This window comes from Impatiens glandulifera, chromosome 5 (genome assembly GCF_907164915.1).
Source record: "Impatiens glandulifera chromosome 5, dImpGla2.1, whole genome shotgun sequence".
NCBI lineage: Eukaryota > Viridiplantae > Streptophyta > Magnoliopsida > Ericales > Balsaminaceae > Impatiens > Impatiens glandulifera.
The window spans coordinates 18,379,736-18,400,774 of NC_061866.1; the positions used below are offsets into that span (position 1 = coordinate 18,379,736).

The 21,039-nt window shown below is 33.4% G+C and overlaps 4 protein-coding genes across 4 annotated transcripts; 2 read left to right on the plus strand and 2 right to left on the minus strand.

Moving 5' to 3' along the window:
* Window positions 1–800: 800 nt before the first annotated feature.
* LOC124939871 (DNA repair protein RAD51 homolog) lies at window positions 801–3,091 on the plus strand. Its single transcript, XM_047480327.1, has 9 exons — window positions 801–954; window positions 1,246–1,390; window positions 1,483–1,593; window positions 1,661–1,752; window positions 1,944–2,038; window positions 2,137–2,250; window positions 2,340–2,469; window positions 2,578–2,699; window positions 2,788–3,091. The coding sequence occupies exons 1-9, from the start codon at window positions 865–867 to the stop codon at window positions 2,909–2,911; spliced, it is 1,023 nt and encodes a 340-aa protein (XP_047336283.1). The 5' UTR covers window positions 801–864; the 3' UTR covers window positions 2,912–3,091.
* A 151-nt stretch (window positions 3,092–3,242) lies between these two features.
* On the minus strand, window positions 3,243–5,612 carry LOC124938829. Its single transcript, XM_047479347.1, has 5 exons — window positions 5,504–5,612; window positions 4,267–5,145; window positions 3,965–4,165; window positions 3,683–3,878; window positions 3,243–3,590 (listed from the first exon to the last, which is right to left on the minus strand). Exons 2-5 carry the CDS (start codon window positions 5,125–5,127, stop codon window positions 3,406–3,408), a joined length of 1,443 nt encoding a protein of 480 aa, XP_047335303.1. The 5' UTR covers window positions 5,128–5,145; window positions 5,504–5,612; the 3' UTR covers window positions 3,243–3,405.
* Window positions 5,613–6,474: 862 nt separating this feature from the next.
* LOC124938504 (suppressor of mec-8 and unc-52 protein homolog 2) lies at window positions 6,475–12,287 on the minus strand. Its single transcript, XM_047478948.1, has 11 exons — window positions 12,136–12,287; window positions 11,873–12,013; window positions 11,728–11,777; window positions 10,961–11,084; window positions 10,686–10,734; window positions 10,300–10,389; window positions 8,678–8,746; window positions 8,475–8,598; window positions 7,640–8,019; window positions 7,060–7,503; window positions 6,475–6,971 (listed from the first exon to the last, which is right to left on the minus strand). The coding sequence occupies exons 1-11, from the start codon at window positions 12,180–12,182 to the stop codon at window positions 6,684–6,686; spliced, it is 1,806 nt and encodes a 601-aa protein (XP_047334904.1). The 5' UTR covers window positions 12,183–12,287; the 3' UTR covers window positions 6,475–6,683.
* Window positions 12,288–14,603: 2,316 nt separating this feature from the next.
* LOC124938523 (pentatricopeptide repeat-containing protein At3g02490, mitochondrial-like) lies at window positions 14,604–16,799 on the plus strand. Its single transcript, XM_047478974.1, has one exon. It carries the CDS (start codon window positions 14,714–14,716, stop codon window positions 16,688–16,690), a length of 1,977 nt encoding a protein of 658 aa, XP_047334930.1. The 5' UTR covers window positions 14,604–14,713; the 3' UTR covers window positions 16,691–16,799.
* Window positions 16,800–21,039: the final 4,240 nt, after the last annotated feature.

Genomic DNA, 21,039 nt, shown 5'->3' on the forward strand with positions numbered 1-21,039 from the left:
TAATTAATAAAAATATGATAATAATATAAATAATTTTTAAAAACCCCATAATTATATATATATATATATATATATATATTAAGAAATAATATATATAATTATGAAGGAATAGAATATATAATTATATTATATATTAAGGAATAAATAAATAAAATATACTTTTTCTTTTTTATATAATTAGGTGAGAGAGATATTTTTTTATTATAGTATTGAGAAATAAAAGAAAATTATGTGGTTAATTAGTGCTTTTATATATATATATATATATATATATATATATATATATATATATATATATATATATATATATATATAATTTATAACTAAGATTTTAATAATTAATTAATATATTGATAATAAAATAAATATATATATATAACTTAATGAAAAGAATAAAATTATTTATTATTTTTTTAATTAATAATAATATAAAATAAATTTTAAAAGTCTCGTAATTATATATATATATATAAAGAGATATAAAATTGTATATAATTATTAGGAAATATAATATATATTATATAAATATATATATTAATAAATAAATAAAGAGAAAATATATTTTTAGATATCATATTGAAATTGTAATATAGAAAACTATTTATTGTAATTTATATTTAGCTTTTCTACTAAATTTGGAGTAGTCTTAGCCCACAAAATTTAAGTTGATCGGCCCAATTATCTAACATTGGGCCTAATAGGCTTAGATCCAAAAATATTTTGAAACTTTCACAGGACGCCTCTTCATTAGTAAATAACTGTTCCGCCAATTTTATCATTTGGCGCCTATATTACAAAAGTGAAACTACTGAATATCTTCAATACTCCGCCATAGCTCAGATCTCTCTCACACACACAGCTGCCATGGAACAACAAAGAAATTTGAATGTGGCAAATGAACAGGCGGAAGCAGACGACATACAGCACGGCCCTTTACCTATTGAGCAGCTTCAGGTTGTTATTGTCACTTCCTTCTCTAACCTCCCCCCTTGTTTGAACTCCACCCTTTATTCAATTTATCTTCTTTTCTTTGTCTAGAACCTCGTTATTGTCGGTCTATGAAATGGGTTTTCGTAGAATTTGACCCAAAAAGGTTCCTTATGTCAATTCTCTATCTGGGTATGATTTTAAAATCGCTAGTAGAATTCATTGGGGGTTATTGGATTTACTTTCCGATACTTAAATACATCTGGGTTCTCTTCTTTTTTCTTGTTTGCTGATCTGAATTTGTTTTCAAAATTGAAGACATCTGGGATAGCTGCCATGGACGTCAAGAAACTAAAAGATGCGGGTCTTTGTACTGTTGAATCTGTTGCATACTCTCCCAGGAAAGACCTTCTGCAAATCAAGGGAATTAGTGAAGCCAAAGTTGATAAAATTATTGAAGCAGGTATTTAATTTTCTTTGTATATTGCTTGATTTTGTTTTTCTTCATTCTTTAAAGTAGTATCTTACAATTGAATTTTCTATTATTTGAACCAGCTTCCAAATTGGTTCCTCTGGGTTTTACCAGTGCTACCCAACTCCACGCCCAGAGGCTTGAAATCATTCAGATAACATCTGGGTCAAGAGAACTTGACAAGATTCTAGAAGGTTTGTCTTTCTTGAACCCAATTTGCACAAAACAAGTTTATTTGTATCTGACATAAGCATGGTGCAGGAGGAATTGAAACAGGATCCATCACTGAAATTTATGGTGAATTTCGTTGTGGGAAGACTCAACTCTGTCACACGCTATGTGTTGCTTGCCAGGTAAGACTCGGGTTCTGCAACATGTTCACCTGTTTTACTAAATGATAACAATAGCATGAAATATCATTTTGGATCCTTGTTCATATGTATATTAGACCAACCGATTGAAAAATGCTGCTGCAAGTATAATTATGACACTATATTCTTGATATGTTTTGTTATTGACAAGTGAAAAAATTTGCACTTGTTAGCTTCCGTTGGATCAAGGGGGTGGCGAGGGTAAAGCAATGTACATAGATGCTGAAGGCACTTTCAGGCCACAAAGGCTGTTGCAAATTGCAGATAGGTGCTGTCTGACTGGACTCCCTGCCTATAAAATACATATGTGTAACCATTCTATTTCTAGCTAGTGGCTGTTAATAATAGTAATATGAACTGATGCAGGTTTGGATTGAATGGTAATGATGTGTTGGAAAATGTTGCCTATGCTAGAGCATACAACACTGATCATCAATCAAGACTCTTGCTTGAAGCAGCTTCTATGATGGTTGAAACAAGGTAGTCTTGGCTAGAACTGGGGTGATATTTTGAAATTAGAATAAAATTGATGTATGGAGCTCTGATGCATTATTATTATGTGTCCATAGGTTTGCACTTATGATAGTAGACAGTGCCACTGCCCTGTATAGAACTGATTTTTCTGGTAGGGGGGAGCTGTCAGCTCGGCAAATGCATCTTGCCAAATTCCTAAGAAGCCTTCAAAAGTTAGCAGATGAGGTATGAGTTCCTAAGAAGTCATCCATCTATCCAAATAAAAATTCTATATTACTTATGGAAGCATCACAGATCTCCTCATATGGGTTAAATTTGTTTTAAAAAATATAGTTTGGGGTGGCTGTTGTCATCACAAATCAAGTAGTGGCACAAGTGGATGGTTCTGCCATGTTTGCAGGGCCTCAAATAAAACCCATAGGTGGTAACATCATGGCTCATGCATCCACAACAAGGTAGGCTTGATGCAGAAGCAGCAAGATCATCACCTTCTTTCAGTTTTTTCCATATTTGCGCTTCATATTCATTCACTCACCTTGGCAGGCTTGCTCTGAGGAAGGGACGGGGAGATGAGCGTATATGTAAGGTGATAAGTTCTCCATGTTTGGCAGAAGCTGAAGCACGCTTTCAGATTTCAGCTGAGGGTGTTATTGATGTCAAAGACTAAACACCAACATGTCCCTTTTCTCCAGAAAAAAAAAAGTCTATTCCTGTCCATTTCTCAGTATTGTTTGCTTGATGTACAGTAGTGTGTTGTAAATTCCTACTTTTCTTTTCGAATTTCAAATTGAAGTCTTTCAAGGATCTTGCCAGATGAATCACTGGGCCTTTTTTGAGAAAGCATTCATTTCGATTCTCACTATTTATATTAGACCTATTTACTTTCAGACTATCTTATGAATATGGAAATGTAACTTTTATGGTATATTTCTGCAACAAATAATAAAAAACAGCACATTGACCATATGTTTGTAAAATATCTATTTACAGCAAATACAAGAGCAATAAATTATTACAAAGTAGCAAATGCTGAAGAATATCTGTACATGGTAATAAAGTAGCTTTGTTCATAAAACATAATTAAATATGTGGTACTGTTTGTTCCCTTTTTTTATATCCATCCATTCATACATGATCAGTAAAACAAAAGGCCAACTACATTTAGAAGACGAGTTTTGAGTAGAGGTCCCCAAGGGCAGTATACAATTGATCAGCAGCCTTTGGTCTTTCGACATTGCCTAGAAGAATATCAGCTGCAGAGAGATACGGATCGCCATAGAACTTCAGATTTGTGTCTGACCTTGTTGTAACTACATTTCCTTCCAGAGACACTCCAACAAAAGCACCTGCAGCCAACAACAACAATAATAATAATAAAACACATTCTATCATATCAGGGACCAACAAGAATGCAAATTGAACACCATCATTCATTCACCTTTGCTGCAACTGTATGTATAACACAACCCAGAACCTTTTTCACCGGCCCTTACATCCGCTTCCAGCACTCTACCAACCGGTCCGGCAGCAGCACTACAACCAGCCCCAACAGAAAAATGCATGCGGCTACAAAATGTTTTCACAGCTTTTGAGTCGTGTAGTACAAGTATAAAGTCCATTAGCTCACCTCCCACCTGTCCAAAATGTATTATTTATTTATTCATAATCAACACATCCCACTGGACTGACTACATCTAACATGAGAAGATAACCCTTTTACCTGAGCACCCCATCCCAAACCAACAGATATAATGGCAGACGGTGGAGACCATGATCCATCCGACCTTCTCGCCACGACCAACCCAGTACCTATCTTGTATGCAACAACTACCCCAGCTTTCGCAACTGTTAAAATTGCCAAACCTTTCGCTCCTTTTAACACTGCTGCAGGTATAGATCGCTCAGGGTTCAACCTAGCAACCTGCCCATTCAAACACACAGGAGCAGTACCTTAATTTTGCATTCTCTACACGTCTATAAATCAAAAAGAGAAGAGACAATACAACAAGTAAAACATTATACCTGGATATATGTCCTCAAAGTACTAGACGATTTATATATCTCATGCTCCATGGATAAACTAATAGGTAGGTTTAACCACCCTCTTGCGCATGTCCAATCCATTACATCATGCTTTGCAGCTTGCATAGCATTGCTAATTGTGTTAATTAACACCCCTTGCAAAGGATCAAGCCTATCATAGCAGGTATCACACACTCTCTGTGGATTCCTCTCCCTGAACTTAACAGGTACTAGACATCTTCCCTTTGAGCATAGCCTGCAAAATATTCCTCCACAAAATCGACAATGATGTCTCCCCCGAGTAATAGCTGTAAAGGGAGCAGTACATTGCATACATACTGTCGTAGAACTGTCTGGAAGCCACTCAGGAGGTTCTGCATCCAACACCTCTTTGTAAGCATTGTAATTAAAACCAGTCGGTTCCAGAAGTGGTGGAGCGCTGGGTATATAAACCGAAGAGTGCAAGACAGTATCCCCATTCTTAGCAGACCCAAGAAATGAAACATCTGAACCAGATATCCGCTGAGCTACAGGGGCAACAGGATTCCTGTTGCATCCAGTCACGATAGCAAATAAACCATTCAATACATTCTTCAAATTCACCTCAGGAGGTGGTGGTAGAGTGAGTTGGCCAAACTTGGAATTATCTTCATCGGAATCATACCCTCCTCCATCAACAAATTCTTGGGAATTATTGCGGTATACAAATAGATTATCTCGTCTCTGAGAGTTAACATCCTTGGAAGTTTCTTCCACATCCCAGCCAGAGTCACTGTAGTCATCAATGTAATGATATTTTCCCTTCTCTTTGTCTAAGTTAGAAAGTGAAGAATATGACAGTCCTTTAACAGGTTTTTCCATATGTAAAGTTCAGTAAAGCTGTAGATATAGAATAGAAATACCCAATAAGTCTGAGAAGAAGAAGAAGAAGAAGAAGACCCAATACATAAATAAATATAAATTTTCAAACTTGATTGTTAAAGGGTCAAGAGGAATCAAAAAAACAAGTAATTGGGGGGCTATATATTACCTCAGATGATTCAGTTCAGGGTTAAAGTAATTGAATTGGGGGATGGGAGAGAACTTATAAAGTTTGGATGAATAATTAGGGATTAAAAGATGAAGAAACGCAGACCAGACAGACGATGATTGATTGATTGTTTAGGATTGAATGATAAAGGGATGAAAACATCAAATTACTGGAAGGTAATGAATAAGAAATTGGGTAAGCTGGTACCTTGAAAGGAGTTTGCGTGACCAACGAAGATGAAGAAAGAGATGAACTTCCGTCTCCCCCACACCGAATGGAATGGAATGGAACAATTGTATTTCTTCAACAAATATAAGCTTAGCCACCCTTCGCAAAGACGCATACAAATTAATAAATATTTTTTAGGATAATTTGTTATTTTGAAATAAAATATCCGATAATATTGCTATTTTCATATTTTATAATTTGTTCAATTACTAATAATAAGCTCCAATTTATATTATTTTTATATATTGGAACTTGAATTTTAAATTATGTCATATAAGTTATAAATTATTAAAATTTTAGTATTTTAAGATATTTATCCAATTGATCAACTTATGTATTTTAATTTAAAAGTATTTTTTTTATTTTTTTTAATTAATTTGTCTAATTTGTAAATAAAGTACTATTTATAGTCATTTTGACATATTTTATTTTTAAATTTAATATTTTTTAAATTTACGTATTTTAATTTATCGAAGGTGAGTAAAAAAAATGTGTAATCTTATGCACTCTACTAACCTTGCAGCAACAAAATATATATTTTTTCAGTTCTCTAATGTCCTGAATTTGAGTCCATCAGACTGCAAGTTTTACGTCTGTTTAAATATATTTTTGTGAACTTTATATACTTGACCCGACAGGATTAGTCACATTCTAAAAAAGAAACGGAAACCATCGTTCTAAAAAAACAACCTAAATTAAGTTTACCAATTTGAACATATTATTTATATTTTTAAATTTAATATTTTTTGTTTGAAGTATAAGCGTTTAAAATTATACTGTATGAATGTCTTAAAAAAATGTGTAAAAATAATTAAAAAAATTGAAAGAAAAAAAAATGCTAATTCAATCTTACAAATATGATAAATTAATTTAAAAACATCAAATAGCAATTTGAACCATTTAGAATTGAACCATTTAGGCCAAAAAGGATTAGAATTATATTTACATTGTATGAAAAGTCAATTAATTATGAAGGTAAAAGATTGGGATATTAAATTAGCAATATTTTCCAGCAAGGAAAAGAGGGTATGATTTAAGATATTAAGCTTAATTTGAAAGATGATAAAATTGTACAACAATAGCATGAAGGAGGCAGCAATGCAAAGTATTGTAAGTAAAAGGAAAGGTAAAAGATTTAGACACATATAATGTTATTAGATTAGATCCGAATCTTCTTTCCAGGGTGAGAATCGTCGTCTCCTCCTCCACCTCCTCCGTTATTGTCATCACCTTCACCGCTACCATCCTTCTTTCTGGAAAGAATCTTGTTAATCTTGTGCAGGTCATTGTTCAGCTTCTGGTCCCTGTTCTGCTTCCTTGTCTTTCGACCATCTTGCATCTTCACTCCAAACTGGTATGCAGCCTTAGGCATGGCTTCCTTCTGCTCATTGTATTTCGCCCATTCATCTTCTGTCTCAAAGTCCCATCTGTGGAGTCGACCCTTTGCCTGCGCGCCAAACAAAACAACAATTTCATATATTTATTATCAACAAACTAACTAAACAAAATGCTTCCTCCTTTCTCATCTCCCTTACCCGTCCACCCATATCCATCTTCGATAAATCATCTTCTTCATCACTGTCCACAACCTCTCTGTTGTATTCTTGGTACCCTGGATAACATTCTGAATAGTTCTCCGACACAAAATTTGGGTCTTTCTCCCTCGCGTCTTTCTCTCTCAACTGCAAAAGTCTCTGATCGTCCCGCTTGAACACAGATCCCAAACCCCTGTCCTTCTCTTCCTGGGTCATCAAGTGTGGGTCCTCCTCCAGCTGAACAATGGGTAAGCCTGTTTGTGGATCATAACCCCCCTGAATTATGTTCTGTTGCTGCTGCTGTTGGAGGAGGAGATATTGTTCAGAATAAGCAAGTTGCTCAGCATACTGATAATCCTGTTGCCATTCTCCCACCCCTCCTCCTCCTCCTTGATAGGACCCAGCAGCAGCTAGTGCCTGGGTTTGCATAGACTCGTATCCATTCTGCACAATCAAACTATTTGTTATTATTATTATAGTTTCAAGCTCTCATTGTCTATCTGTCTGTCTTTCTTTCCTTATTAAATACAAGAACAACAAGAGCCGAGACTGGACAAAAGAACTTCTAAAGCTGACTTACCATTTGTTGCCACTCATGAGAAGGCTCGGAGGGTGGTGGTACAGGACCATAGGCAGGTTCAGAGAAATAAGGCACTTTGTTGCTCCGAGGAGATTCTTCCATGTCCTCTGAAATGGGGCTTTGACTCCCATCTCTGGTGGGGACAGCATAATCAATACCTTCCCCCACAAATATGTCATCCTCTTCAGTTCTTACAACAGGCAACGGTGGTGGAACATTCTTATCTATTGAGTTAATTGTTCTATTATGAGGTGGAGGCGGTGGTGGGGGAAGCATTTGCCTCTCATTATTAATATTATTATTATGATGCTTCATTGCTCCACCATTTTGCTTTTCTGCCCTCTCATCTTCATCATATGCATTGTTAGCTCCAACTTTTCCTGTTGGATCAAATTTCATCAAGCTTTAACCTGGATCAAAGTATAACAAGCCAACTACAGTACAATGCCCTAAACAATATCCTCCACACACAAAATACACCAGATTAAACTAAACATAGATTAGAAGGAAATCTTACATATAATAATACATATGCACCTTAAGAATTACTTTTATCTCAGTAATTCTTTGGGCTTCTTTGCTTTGTATTCATAACTTAAAAATGATCTTGAGGTGTTTACAAATTATTTAATTATTATTATTTTTAAATAATATGGGTTTTAACACCCATAGGTTTTATAATAAATTTATTTAGAGGGTAAAATAACAGTGTCATAAAAGGGGGTTTTGGATTCACAAACAAGGTGGTGATTACTCCATATTATCTGGAAAGTTTCCAGTACACCCAAACTGAAAAGGGGAGGAAATGAATGAGATGAAAATAATGGGATTGTACCTTTAATTTCTTTATCCTTCTTCTTTTTCTTAAGGACCTTTCCAGATGATCCTAAACGCAGGTATGACATAATTTTTGCAATTCGATCCAGCACTGAACCATCAACACTTACAGTAACCATCTCCTGCAATGTACAAAACAGTAGTCAAATGAATCTTCACTTGTATTGTTGTACTGTTCATAGGAAGAAAATTTAAACTTACTTCTGGTATTGGGCAATCGGCTTTACTCCTGTGCAGAGTAGTTGGAATATCGTGAGAAAATCCACCCTCCTGGAAACCACACACAAAAAAAAGAGTTCCAGATTGTTCATAGATGAAAGCATGAAAAGAGTGAATAAAAAGTAGTGTTTCTCTAAATGAAATACACATCCTACTAATCCCAGATTTCTCAAATTACATGCATTATATATCGGATATCCTAAACAACTACAAAGCAAGTGATATCAAAGTGGGAGGCAGGGTTTCCACTCAATCCTCAAGTCCTGGATTGAGTTGTGAAAGATAATTCGATTGAATTTCTAATCATTTAGCCAATACTTATGTTGTGAGGTCCTATCGTGGGCACTTTGGTGAGCTGCACTGTGAAATAATGACCTTCCAAGTTGAAAATTTCTGATATACCAAGATGGGTCGCACTGATCACCCACCAAGCACAGATAATATTAAGTAACCACACAGGTTGCCTTATTCACGAAACTAACTAGGGATCTCATCTAGCAGATTTTCAGAAAATACATCTAAATTTGATAACCAACTTTTCTATAAGGCCATATGTCATGTACCATAGTTGTCAATAGCGCCCGTAGCGCTAGCTATCGCGAATAGCGTAGCGTAGCGCCCCCTTGTAGCTATAAGGGGCTATAGGCTATGCACTTTCAAATAGCCCCGCTTTTGTAGCTATAGCTCCTATAGCGCCAAAAGCTATTGCCCCTTGTAGCGACGCTTTTACAAAATTAATATTAATTATGACTTTTCATCTCCCCAAAATTTTTAAATTTCAAAATTTTTTTTTGACTCTTTCTCTTCTTTGAACTCTTCTTTTATTCTCTTATTATTTTTTTCTCTCTAGTCTTTTCCAATTATTTTTCTTCTTTCCTCTATTCTTATTTCTACATTTTTTTCTCTAGCCTTTTTTTATCCCTCTTTCTCTTCTTTTCTCTAGTCTTTTCTTATCCTTCATTCTCTTATTTTCTCTTCATCTACACATTTAAGAAGCTCGAAGGCAATCACATCTAAGTCAAGGGGGAAAAGACTAATAGGAACATCTAACACATTTGATCTTTTAGATAAATTTGATTTCGATGAAAAAAGTGAAGAAGAGAATGATGTCAAGTATTATGCAATTTCAAATGAAGAAGATGATTTCGATCTTGATGAAGAAAATGATGACAATGAATTTTAGATTATGTTTTGAACTTTTTTTAGTTTAAGAATTGATGGTTTTATGTTTTGAACTTTTATTTTTATGATGTTTTTTATTTTTGATAATTACAATTTTTTTACGCTTTATTTTCAAATAGCCCTCGCTACGCTATTCGCTTTACGCTATAGCCATTAGCAGCTTTGGCGCTATTTAGCGCTATACGCTATTGATAACTATGTCATGTACCAACTTTTCTACAAGGCCAAAAATGGTAGTATGCACGTCAGTGACTTAAATAGCCAAGGCAAGTCCTTACCTTGATTCATTGCTTAATATAAGAATACCTAATTGAGATTAAAGATTTTATTTTTAAGGATAGACATTTCTCAAAGCACACTACTGTTCACCCATGCATCCAAGTTAAATCTTTAATAGATAGTATCATGAGTTCTGAACTCACCGTGTTAAAAATGAATGACATTCGACCAGGAAGGAACATCTCGTTTGTCTTGATAGTTATTTGGGGCTTGACTATCAATTGATATACTGACTGCACAACAAATAAGATGATAATTAGTTGCCCACCTCTTAATGGCGCTTGTCTCTGGAAGATGTATGAATATCACTGAGGTGATGCATTTGGATAGTTGACCTGAATTCCATAGAATTTAACTTAAGACATTTTACTACTATACACATAACCATAAACTAGCCAACTCTCATAGAGTGAAGACAAATTTTATAAATATTCACAATTTAATATAAACATAAGCCAATATTCAACTACCCGTTTCCCCATACCAACCATAGAAAGAATTACATAGTAGATCCAGGAAAGACACTTACCTTTGCAGTTGCTGTGCGAAATGACACTGGTTGATCATCCTTGGGTGCTCTATCATAAAAGACAGTTTGCACAAATCATTCATATAGATAATATTTGCACCAAATATGTTTTGGAAGGTAATAGTTTCAATTAAAAACAGAATTTTATACAACCCCATATATAAGAAGTGCTACAGTTATGAAATAACTGGACTAAATTCATAAGTGATACTGTTTAGTTACAACTGAAGTAAGAAAGACCTAATGTTAGAAACCAGTATTGCAAAATTGCTGACCTGGGCATCCCATCGGCATCCTCCTCGTCGTCATCAGGTTTCTTGGTGGTGTCAATTTCACTTCTCACTTTGTGAAGCAAAGCATAATCCAATCCTTTCACTAAATGTGTGTGTTCCACATCACCTGAGTTGTGTTACCGAAAAAATTGATTAGCCAATAAAATATCTCAAGTGTTGTCTGGTATAAGTCACCATGGCATACCAATCAGTAGAGAAACTGAATACAGGTTATTCTATTACAATTGAGCCTATTTGGCATGAGTAATAATCAGAATATAGCAGTCACTGGACATTAACACAATAACACATATGAGAAAATTATGCCAGGTTATATTCAAAACCAAAGCATTCAATGTACAAGTATATACTTACAAATCAGGCCCATTATTATATAACAAATTGAAGTATCAAATTAACAAGATTTAACAAAGGAAAAACTGCCCACTCAAACAAAAGGGTAAGGTTTCCAATTAGTTTCAACCATCAAGATATTATAAAACCATGGACAGGTTAAGTCCAGTACTGTCAGGAATCAAAAACATGTATATACAATTACTAACAAAGAAGACATGGGAAATTAGCACACCACTCGCTACAGCCAAATAAATGAACCACCTCACATCAAGCTGAGAAAGTATGTTAAAAATGATTCAATTGACAGCTTTCAGGCTTATATGTTCATATCCAATTTGAAAATCTGCAGACCTGGGAGAATCAAGAACAGGACCTACAGTACAATGTCAAAGACATTATGGAAAAACATATACCTCCGAGGTACTTGCTCTTTTCAATGGACAGCTTGTGCGCATCAGCCGCCCTGTAAAAAAAAAAAGAAAACATAAAGGTTAAGATACAAAAACCCAAAATTCCATAATTTTCCGTTGGAGATGCTAGAAAAAATGGCTCTCTCGCCTGATATCGACGGCGCCTGGGGGAGCCACAGCATGAAAAGACCCCAAATCAGTAGGTTCGTAATCGGGATTCTGATCTTCTCTACGTTCCTTAGCTCTGTCCCTGTATTTTGGTAGTTCAGGTTCCGCCGCCTTCTCTTCCCTGCGGCACAACAATAGCTTATCAAGAAGAATCCATGGAGATATATTTCAGCTGGAGGAAAACTCGAAATTGCGATAGAGGACTGAGCATCAGAAGGAGAAAAAGAAGAAGAAATGGTATACTTGCGACGAATTATCTTCTTCTCGTAAGTTTTCTTAGAAGACGACATGATTCAAATGCAATGCAATCGGCGCGACTACGGCAACGTCCGCCTATGGATTTTGGAGTTAGGGCTTTTTCCGCGCGAAGAGAGAAGCTAATGGCTTTTTCCGTTTAGACGACTGGACTGAACTGAACTGCCTAACTTTACTAGTTTACCCTTTCATGTAATTTTGTATTTTCGATCTATAATAATCCAAATGACATCATAATTATCTTAATTGCGATGACACTTCTATTAAAAATTAACCAAATGATTTTTGAACAAAAATATTCTTGTTGCGTAATTAGAGTCGCGTTACGCAACAGAACCAAAACCATAATTTGTCGATAGTCACGTCGCGTGACGAGCCTGCCGTCGCAAGACGTGACAGTACAAGCGTACCGTAGGGATATTTTTGTCCAAAATATAAAAAGGACTCATTTGCACCATTTTTATAAATGTTAGTCATCTGCTTCATTTCATCAAATTTTCACTTCTGAATTAACAACTATTTAGAGCTTAGGTCAAACTAGAGACATGAAAATAAGATTGATAAATATAAAAAAAAAATAAAAATAAATATTATCTATATATATATATAAATATAATGATGCTTAATTTTTAAAGTGTTCGAATTATCGGGTCGAGAGCTGTGGTTAATTTGGATATATGTGAGAGTAAATGGATACTTGGGTCGGATTATGGGTTGACCCGCCCATAAATTTAAAACGGTTAAAAATAAAATAAAAAATGCTATAGGTATGGTTCGAATTTGCAACATAACAAAATAAGCACAACTTTTTAACCAACTAGGCTAATAACACTTTAAATTTTAAATTCAACCCAAAATTTGATAAACGCGTGATATTTTAACAATATAAGTTCAATTTTTTAACTAACTAATCTATATATATATATAATGATGCTTAATTATGAAAGTGTCTGGATTGCCGGATTGAGAGCTGTGGTTAATTTGGATATATGTGAGAGTAAATGGATACTTAGGTCGGATTGTGGGTTGACCCGCCCATAAACTTAAAACGGTTAAAAATAAAATTAAAAATGCTATAGGTATAGTTCGAACTTACAACCTAACAAAACAAGTAAAACTTTTTAACCAATTAGGCTAATAACACTTTAAATTTTAAATTCAACCCAAATTTTGATAAACGCGTGATATTTTAACAATATAAGTTCAACTTTTTAACTAAGTAATCTATATATATAATGATACTTAATTTTTAAAGTGTCTAGATTGCCGGGTCGAGAGCTGTGGTTAATTTGGATATATGTGAGAGTAAATGGATACTTGGGTCGGATTGTGGGTTGACCCGCCCATAAAAATTTTACCGTAATATTTTTTTTGAGATTTTTTATATTATTACTCGTGCAAATGCACGGGATACATACTAGTAATACTTGGTTATGAACCACAAATAATATTATCTATTTACCTTTTATATTTTAAATTCAATATATATATTTTAAATATAAGTTGATTAAGAATTTTATTTTTTTTATAAATGAATATATTATTAGATGATTTGATTTATTTTTAATTTGAGGAGAGTGATTTATTTTAAATGATTAGTTATATTAATTATATGTTTATATACAAAAATATTAATAATTTAATTGTTAAAATGTTCATGTTACATAACAAAAATTATAAGGTTAAGACTATTATTAATATATTTTGTATAAGAAAATTATCAAATCTCATTTTTTATTATATTATATTAGTTAAAACTATAAGATATTATTATTTTCTATATTATAATTTTTTTATATAAATATTTAAATATGTCAAAATTTAATATAAATATAATGAATCATATTAATTATATTTTTTTAACTTTAAAAAAAGTGATGGTTCAAACATTTTGCTATTATTATAAGATTTTTCAATACTATTAATATTTTTTATAATTCTAAATAAAAAATTATCAACTAAACTTAAATATAAATAGTATAAGATGAAATCTTTAAAATGTTATATACTAATATTAAATATAACTATTCTACCTAATAATAAATGATATATATTTTTTATAATTATTTTTATTAAAATATTTCATATTTAACTTTTATATATTTTTATATAAAAAAACTTTTTTTTTATTTTAAGTCTTAATATTTTTATTATTATTATTTTATTATTAATATATAATATTTAAAATTAATTATATAAAAAGACTATATTATTATTAAAATTTTATTTTATTAAAATTATTATAATTAAATTTTATTTTAAATAATTTATTTTAATAAATAAATTAAAAATATTATTATTATTTAATTATTAAAAATAAATAATATAATTATAATTATAAAAAAAAAATGAACATTATAAAAGAAAAAAAAATCACATTACATATATAAAAGAAATGAAAATCACACCCATAAACCAAAACCCTCAAAAATTATTTTCTTTCATTCCTTTGTATGAAACCCATCTAATCTAAGCATCCTTTATTTTGTTAGGAAATCACCTCCCTATCAAAACCCTAATCCTCACAACACCAACAAGCCGTCGTCTTCCTCCCCTCACAGTAGCCATGAGAAATCAATGGCGTTTGCTTCTTCTTCGACCTAGTATTCCATCTCAACGACCTCACTGCTCCACCCGTTTCTCTCTTTCCCAATCCCATTCTCATTCCCGTAGTTCTGTTTTCCATGGACACTTCTCTTCCCTCCGTGATTCTGCTCCGCCTCCATTCATTTCCCACTTACATCTCCCTGAAACGTCCACTTTTCGCCGTTTCTCGACGTCCGGCCTCGCTGTCGACCATAATGATTCGGATCACGTCGCTTTGGTATCCGAGATCTTCTCTAAGCCAACACGAAGTAACGACGAGATCTCGCTGGAGCTCCAATCCAGCAATGTGGTCATTACCCACGAGTTGGTTTTGAAGGTTCTGAAGAGTCTTAACGCTGTCCCAGATGCTTCCAGGAGGTTTTTTGATTGGGTTTCCGCAACCAAAGGTGAGAAATTGTCTTCAAAATCTTACAATTTAATGTTGGGTATTTTGGGTGTTAATGGGTTAGTCGATGGATTCTGGGACTTGGTTGATGTTATGAAGAAGATGGGATATGGAGTGTCTAAGGGAACACAGGTTAAGGTTTTAGGAAAATTTGATAAAGAAGGGATGCAGATTGATTCAGAGAAGCTAAAAGAATTATATGCGTGTGGGTCATTGGACAATTCTATTGAAAAGGTCAGTTCAAGAATTTGTAAGTTGATTAGACAAGAACTGTGGGGGGAGGAAGTTGAGAATCGATTGCGGGAATTGAATATTGATTATTCCAGCGATTTGGTTGCAATGGTTTTGGAAAGCCTTGGAACAAAACCAAACAAATCTTTGATATTCTTCCGATGGGTTGAAGAGAGCAGTTTGTTCAAGCATGATGAGAGAACTTATAATTCCATGGCAAGGGTGTTAGGAAGGCAGGATTGCATAGATAAGTTCTGGAAAGTGGTGAATGAGATGAGGGATGCAGGGTATGAAATGGAAGGGAAAACTTACATAGAGACATCGGTTAGGTTCATTAAGATGAAGATGATCAAGGATGCTGTCAATTTGTATGAGTTTGCAATGGATGGAGCGAATAAGCCTTCGATGCATGATTCTACCTTTCTTCTCAAGAAAATAGTGGTTTCCAAGGAGCTAGATATGGAGTTGTTTGGAAATGTCGTAAAGAAGTATGCAGATGGTGGAAGTGTCTTTGCCAATTCAAGCTTGAGTGCAGTTCTTAAGTCCTTAGCCAGTGTGGGTAGATACCATGAATGCAATAAGGTCTTGAAAACGATGAAAAGTGGAGGAGACTTCTTACCTGGTGAGAATTTGCAGACTAAGATTGCCTTTAAGCTTAGCAGTAAGAAAAAGAAAGAGGAGGCAGGTGAGTTCCTTGTCCACATGGAAGCCTCTGGTGGTGAGACTAATCACAGAACATGGGCTTCTTTGGTTAGGGGGTATTGTATTGCTGGAGATCTGGAGGAAGCTTCTAGAAGTTTCCGTGAGTCCATAGAAAAGGAAGGCATCAGTGGTGCTGGGTATTCCTTGGATTTATTGGTTAATGAATATTGTTTTAGGAAGAGGAGTGCCATTGATGGGTTCAAGCTCTTATCCAATTCGGTCAAGCAAAATGGAGTGAAACCTTGGCATTCCACTTACAAGTTGTTGACAGAAGAGCTATTAGCCCGGAGAAATTTTAACGAGGCTGTGCATCTTCTAGGATTGATGAAAAATGATGGTTTCCCACCTTTCTTGGATCCCTTCATAAAGTATGTGACAAAGAAGGGTACAACTGATGAAGCATTGATGTTTTTGAAGGGAATGACAGTACATAAGTTTCCTTCTATTTCCGTGGTTCTTCGTGTCTTTGAAACGTACATGGAGAAGGGAAAACACAGTGAAGCACAGGATCTACTGTCAAAATGTCCTAGCTTCATTCGAAACCATGCTGATGTTCTAGATCTTTTCCACTCAATGAAGCCTAAAACTTCTTCTTCTGTTGCATCTGTAACTTGCTAAAAGACCAGACCTGGCTGTTTCTGTCTTCTGTGGTTTTCAAGAATTTTACTTTTGCTTGGTCAAATGACACACTGTTAGTTGATAAAATAACCAAGAGGATTTATATTTATTTTTTTGCTTCATCTGGGTGTTGCGCCTTGGGAGGACATTTATTTTCTTTTGTTGTTGTTCATGCTCTTGTTTTAAGTATGTTATGTGGGTTTTCATTTCCTTTGTTTAAAACAGATTAGGTGCCCCCACTACTAATATATTGAAAATTGTCAAAATAATATATTTTTTATAACTCTAATGAAATATTTTAGTTAGGATCCGATTTTAATTTGGTGAATAGATAAAGTAAAATCAATGAAAACAATATAAATAAATATTAGCTTTAGTATTATATTGTTTTTATTTCTATTTTTTACATCTTTTTATTAAATTATTTGTTAATTTCTAATTTCATTAAAATAAATGATCTACTGAATATTATATACAAATGTCAAGAAATTAAAAAAATTATTGTTTTAAATGGGAGAATTTAATCAAATAACCTTTATAATAGGGTTATTATTAAAAATTAGTAAAATTCTTGTGCGATGCATACAATAAAAATTTAAATAAAATAATAATAATAATATAATATGTATCATCACGAATAATAATTTAAATAAAATAATAATAATAATATAATATGTATTCAATGTTTAAAATTCTTAATAAATCATAAATAATATATATTACAATAAAAAATAAAATGCTCTCATTTTACATTCCATTCATTTCGGTAAAACAACTTATTTTCTCACATATCTCATCATATATTTTTTTCGAATGGACCTCTCATCTTGTGACCTTACACTTTCACTTGGTCAATCAAATATTTGATTCATATTTTCTAATATTTAACATCGTGACCTTAAACTTTGGACAATCAAATATATAATTCTTATTTTTTAACCACTTTCAATTGATACAAGACTATTATCCATCGGTAAACCACATCTCAATCACTACATATATATATATATATCTAGATTAGTTACTTAAAAAGTTAAACTTATATTGTTAAAATGCCCCGCGTTCATTTAATTTGGTGTTGAATTTAAAATATAAAATGTTATTAGCCTAGTTGGTTAAAGTGTTGTATTTGTTTTGTTAGGTTGCAAGTTCAAAACATACATATAGCATTTTTAATTTTATTTTTAACCGTTTTAAGTTTATAGGTGGGTCAACCCACAATCCGACTCAAGTATTTTACTCTCACATATATATCTAAATTAACCAAATCTCTCGACCCGGTAATCCGGACACTTTAAAAATTAAGCAACATTATATATATATATATATATAGATAGATAACAAGCCCAATTATTTTTTTGCAAAATGAACCTTTTGTCCTTGGTAAAAGATCAAATTACCCTCCGTCTTCTTCTTTTTCTTCTTCTATGTCTACTCTCTTCTTCTCCCTCAACCGCAATGAGTCGTCTCTGCTATTCCCCGAATATCCCAAGCAAAACAATGTTGGATGTCTGCTTCCCCTCCCGATGTTTGATATCCTCCCAATGACGACTATAGTATCTACGTCGAACTATAGCCCCCAACGACTCCATCAAGCTAGATTTTCAACAAACGTCGATGGGTAAGTTTGATATTAATTGGTTATAGTTGAAAACACTTGTTATTAATCAATTGAGATCGTAAAGTGCATCTTGCCCCGACGCAAACTACACTTCATGCCAACGATTTGCCCATCAATGACTTCAGGACCAAAGTATCCATTCTCTAGCCTTCTTCTTAACTATTACTACACATGTAAGTTCGTTTTAATTCTCTCATGTTTCTTAAATTTGATGTAGTTGTTCTTTTCACATGGGTAAGTTTTATATTTATATTAGATAACCAAGGAATTCATATGATTATTTGAAGGAAGAAGAACATCTAAATAGTTTATTAACTCGTGTATGGCAGGAATTCCGATTGATCGATAAGGGAGAATTTGCACCTCTATATGAACTGGTTGAATCCATCTTGCAGCTATAAAGGAGAGTATTTATGAAACTTTTTGGAAAAGACTCTTCTAGTTCTCTTATTTCTTCCTTGTGGGTTTTGGAATTCTTTGTTTTCAGGATAAATTATAATCTAACTAGTTTGTGGTGTGATTAAAGTTAATTTAACAATGATATTCTTGATTAATAATTCTTTTACTTTCCCCTTTCATATCAATTACAAATTAAGGGTTCGTTTGATGTTAGTTAATTAGATTAAATCTAAATAAAAAATCTCCAAATAACTTGAGTCTAATAGGAAAAGGAATTTGGACATAAACTTTGTTATTAATAAGGGAAACAATATGTTTTCTCTTACAATACAAATGAACCAAAAAGGAAAGAAGTTATAGATATAATAGATGAACAATTCTAAACAAATAGTTTGCATATGACTCTAACTTTCTTCTATAAAATAATACAAATTCAAAGTAAAATATCATATATAAGTTTCTTTTATGTATTCATTGAATAAAATGCAAAAAGTGGAAACCATATTGAATTCCAGTATCAATCAATATATGGCTCAGTTCTCAACTTCTTCTATTTGTTTTGAATACTTTAGTGCTCGGTAGTTTGAATGACATCAGAGCTTTTGTATGGAGCTCGGGAGTCCATTGTTGGCAAGTCGAGAATCTGTGTAAGTAAAATCATGAAAAGATTACAAAAAAATAAACCTTTCAATCAGCCCAATATGATGTATAATCTAGAGAAGGAAGGACAACGATTGCCTTCATGATTTTAGCTACAGAAACCATATTACATATCTGCATTCTAAAATTGTTTGGTTATCAGTTTTGGAGTAGACATTATCAAAGAAAACGAATATAACAGTTTGACTTTAACAACAACAAAAATATTTACTTTTCTGTCTTTTTGGATGATTAATGCATTGAGTGAAATTCTCGCTGTTGGGTGTGGACCAAATACCTAAAAGCTAATGTCCATCTTGGCCATTCTTGTACTTGCCAAGAATATTAAGCTTGACTTGCTTGCCTTTGAACTCGAAAAGATAACCCCAAATTAACCTCTGAAAAATAACCTCTGAAAGATAACTTATAATTAGTGTGTCAAGCTTAGAATTTGGACATCATTTATTCCATTCATCCATCATAACCCCAAGCCAAGTCCAGGAATCATGTCCCATACTTTTCATTTAAATATTCAACTGTTATTAATGTTTGAACTAGTTTTGTAATGAAGTAGAACATGCAGAGTTTAGTGAAATGTCTCTGTGTTTTGTGATTTTATTTAAATGAATTTAGCTCTTTTGATAACAACGGATATATAGAAGCTCATACCAAGTGAAACTTTGTAAGAGATTGATTAACTTCCTGCAAAATAGAGAAGCACAAAATTCTCATAAGAATTCTTTTAGACAAGTTTGGCGTTGTTACATAAAACTCTTGAACACAAGTGTTTTTTCTCAACCTAAACGCCTTTTCTACAACGCATTCATACATACCCTTGATGAAATAGATAGATGATAAACCACAAAACTGGGAAAATTTGATGAAATGACGGTGCAAGATGCAATTTGCTTCAGGGAAAGATGCAATTTACGTCGGGGCAAAATGCAATTTGCGTCGGTGCAAGATGCACTTTGCGATCCCAATTGATTAATAACAAGTGTTTTTAGCTATAACCAATCAATATCAAACTTACCCATTGACATTTGTTAAAGATCTAGCTTGATGGAGTCATCGGGGGCTACAGTTCGGCGTAGATGCTACAGTCGTTGTCGGGGGGATAACAGACGTCGAGAGGGGAAGTAGAAGTAGATGCTCGGCGTTGCTTTGCTTGGAATAGTCGGGGATAGCATAGACGACTCGTTGCCTCGTTGCGGCTGAGGGAGAAAAAGAGAGAAAGAAGAGAGTGGAAGAGAAGTCAATTTTACAAAAAAAATAATTGGGCCCGTTATTTTTAATAATAACCCTATTATTAGGGTTATTTGATCAAATTCCCCTTTAAATGTTTATAAAATCAATGGTTGTGTAGTTTATTGTCATAAACTATTTTAAATAGACTAAAATTTGAAAGATGAATTAATATATTTTAAGAGGTATATGTAATGTAAGATTGGGAGATTCTTAATTCCGGATTTTTGTGGCATGAAACGAATACATGTATAAAAAAATGAATTTTAGTTTGGGTAGATACTCGATTAACGTTTAGTTAATAAATCGGGAGAATAATTTTCGTTGGGCATTTTCGGTAATTTATGAGTTGGTTCTTTCACAGTTTAAAACATAGTTCTATAATGAGATGAAGAACGTGACTAGTTTTTTATTACCAATTATTTTTGCATGAGATATAAACGAA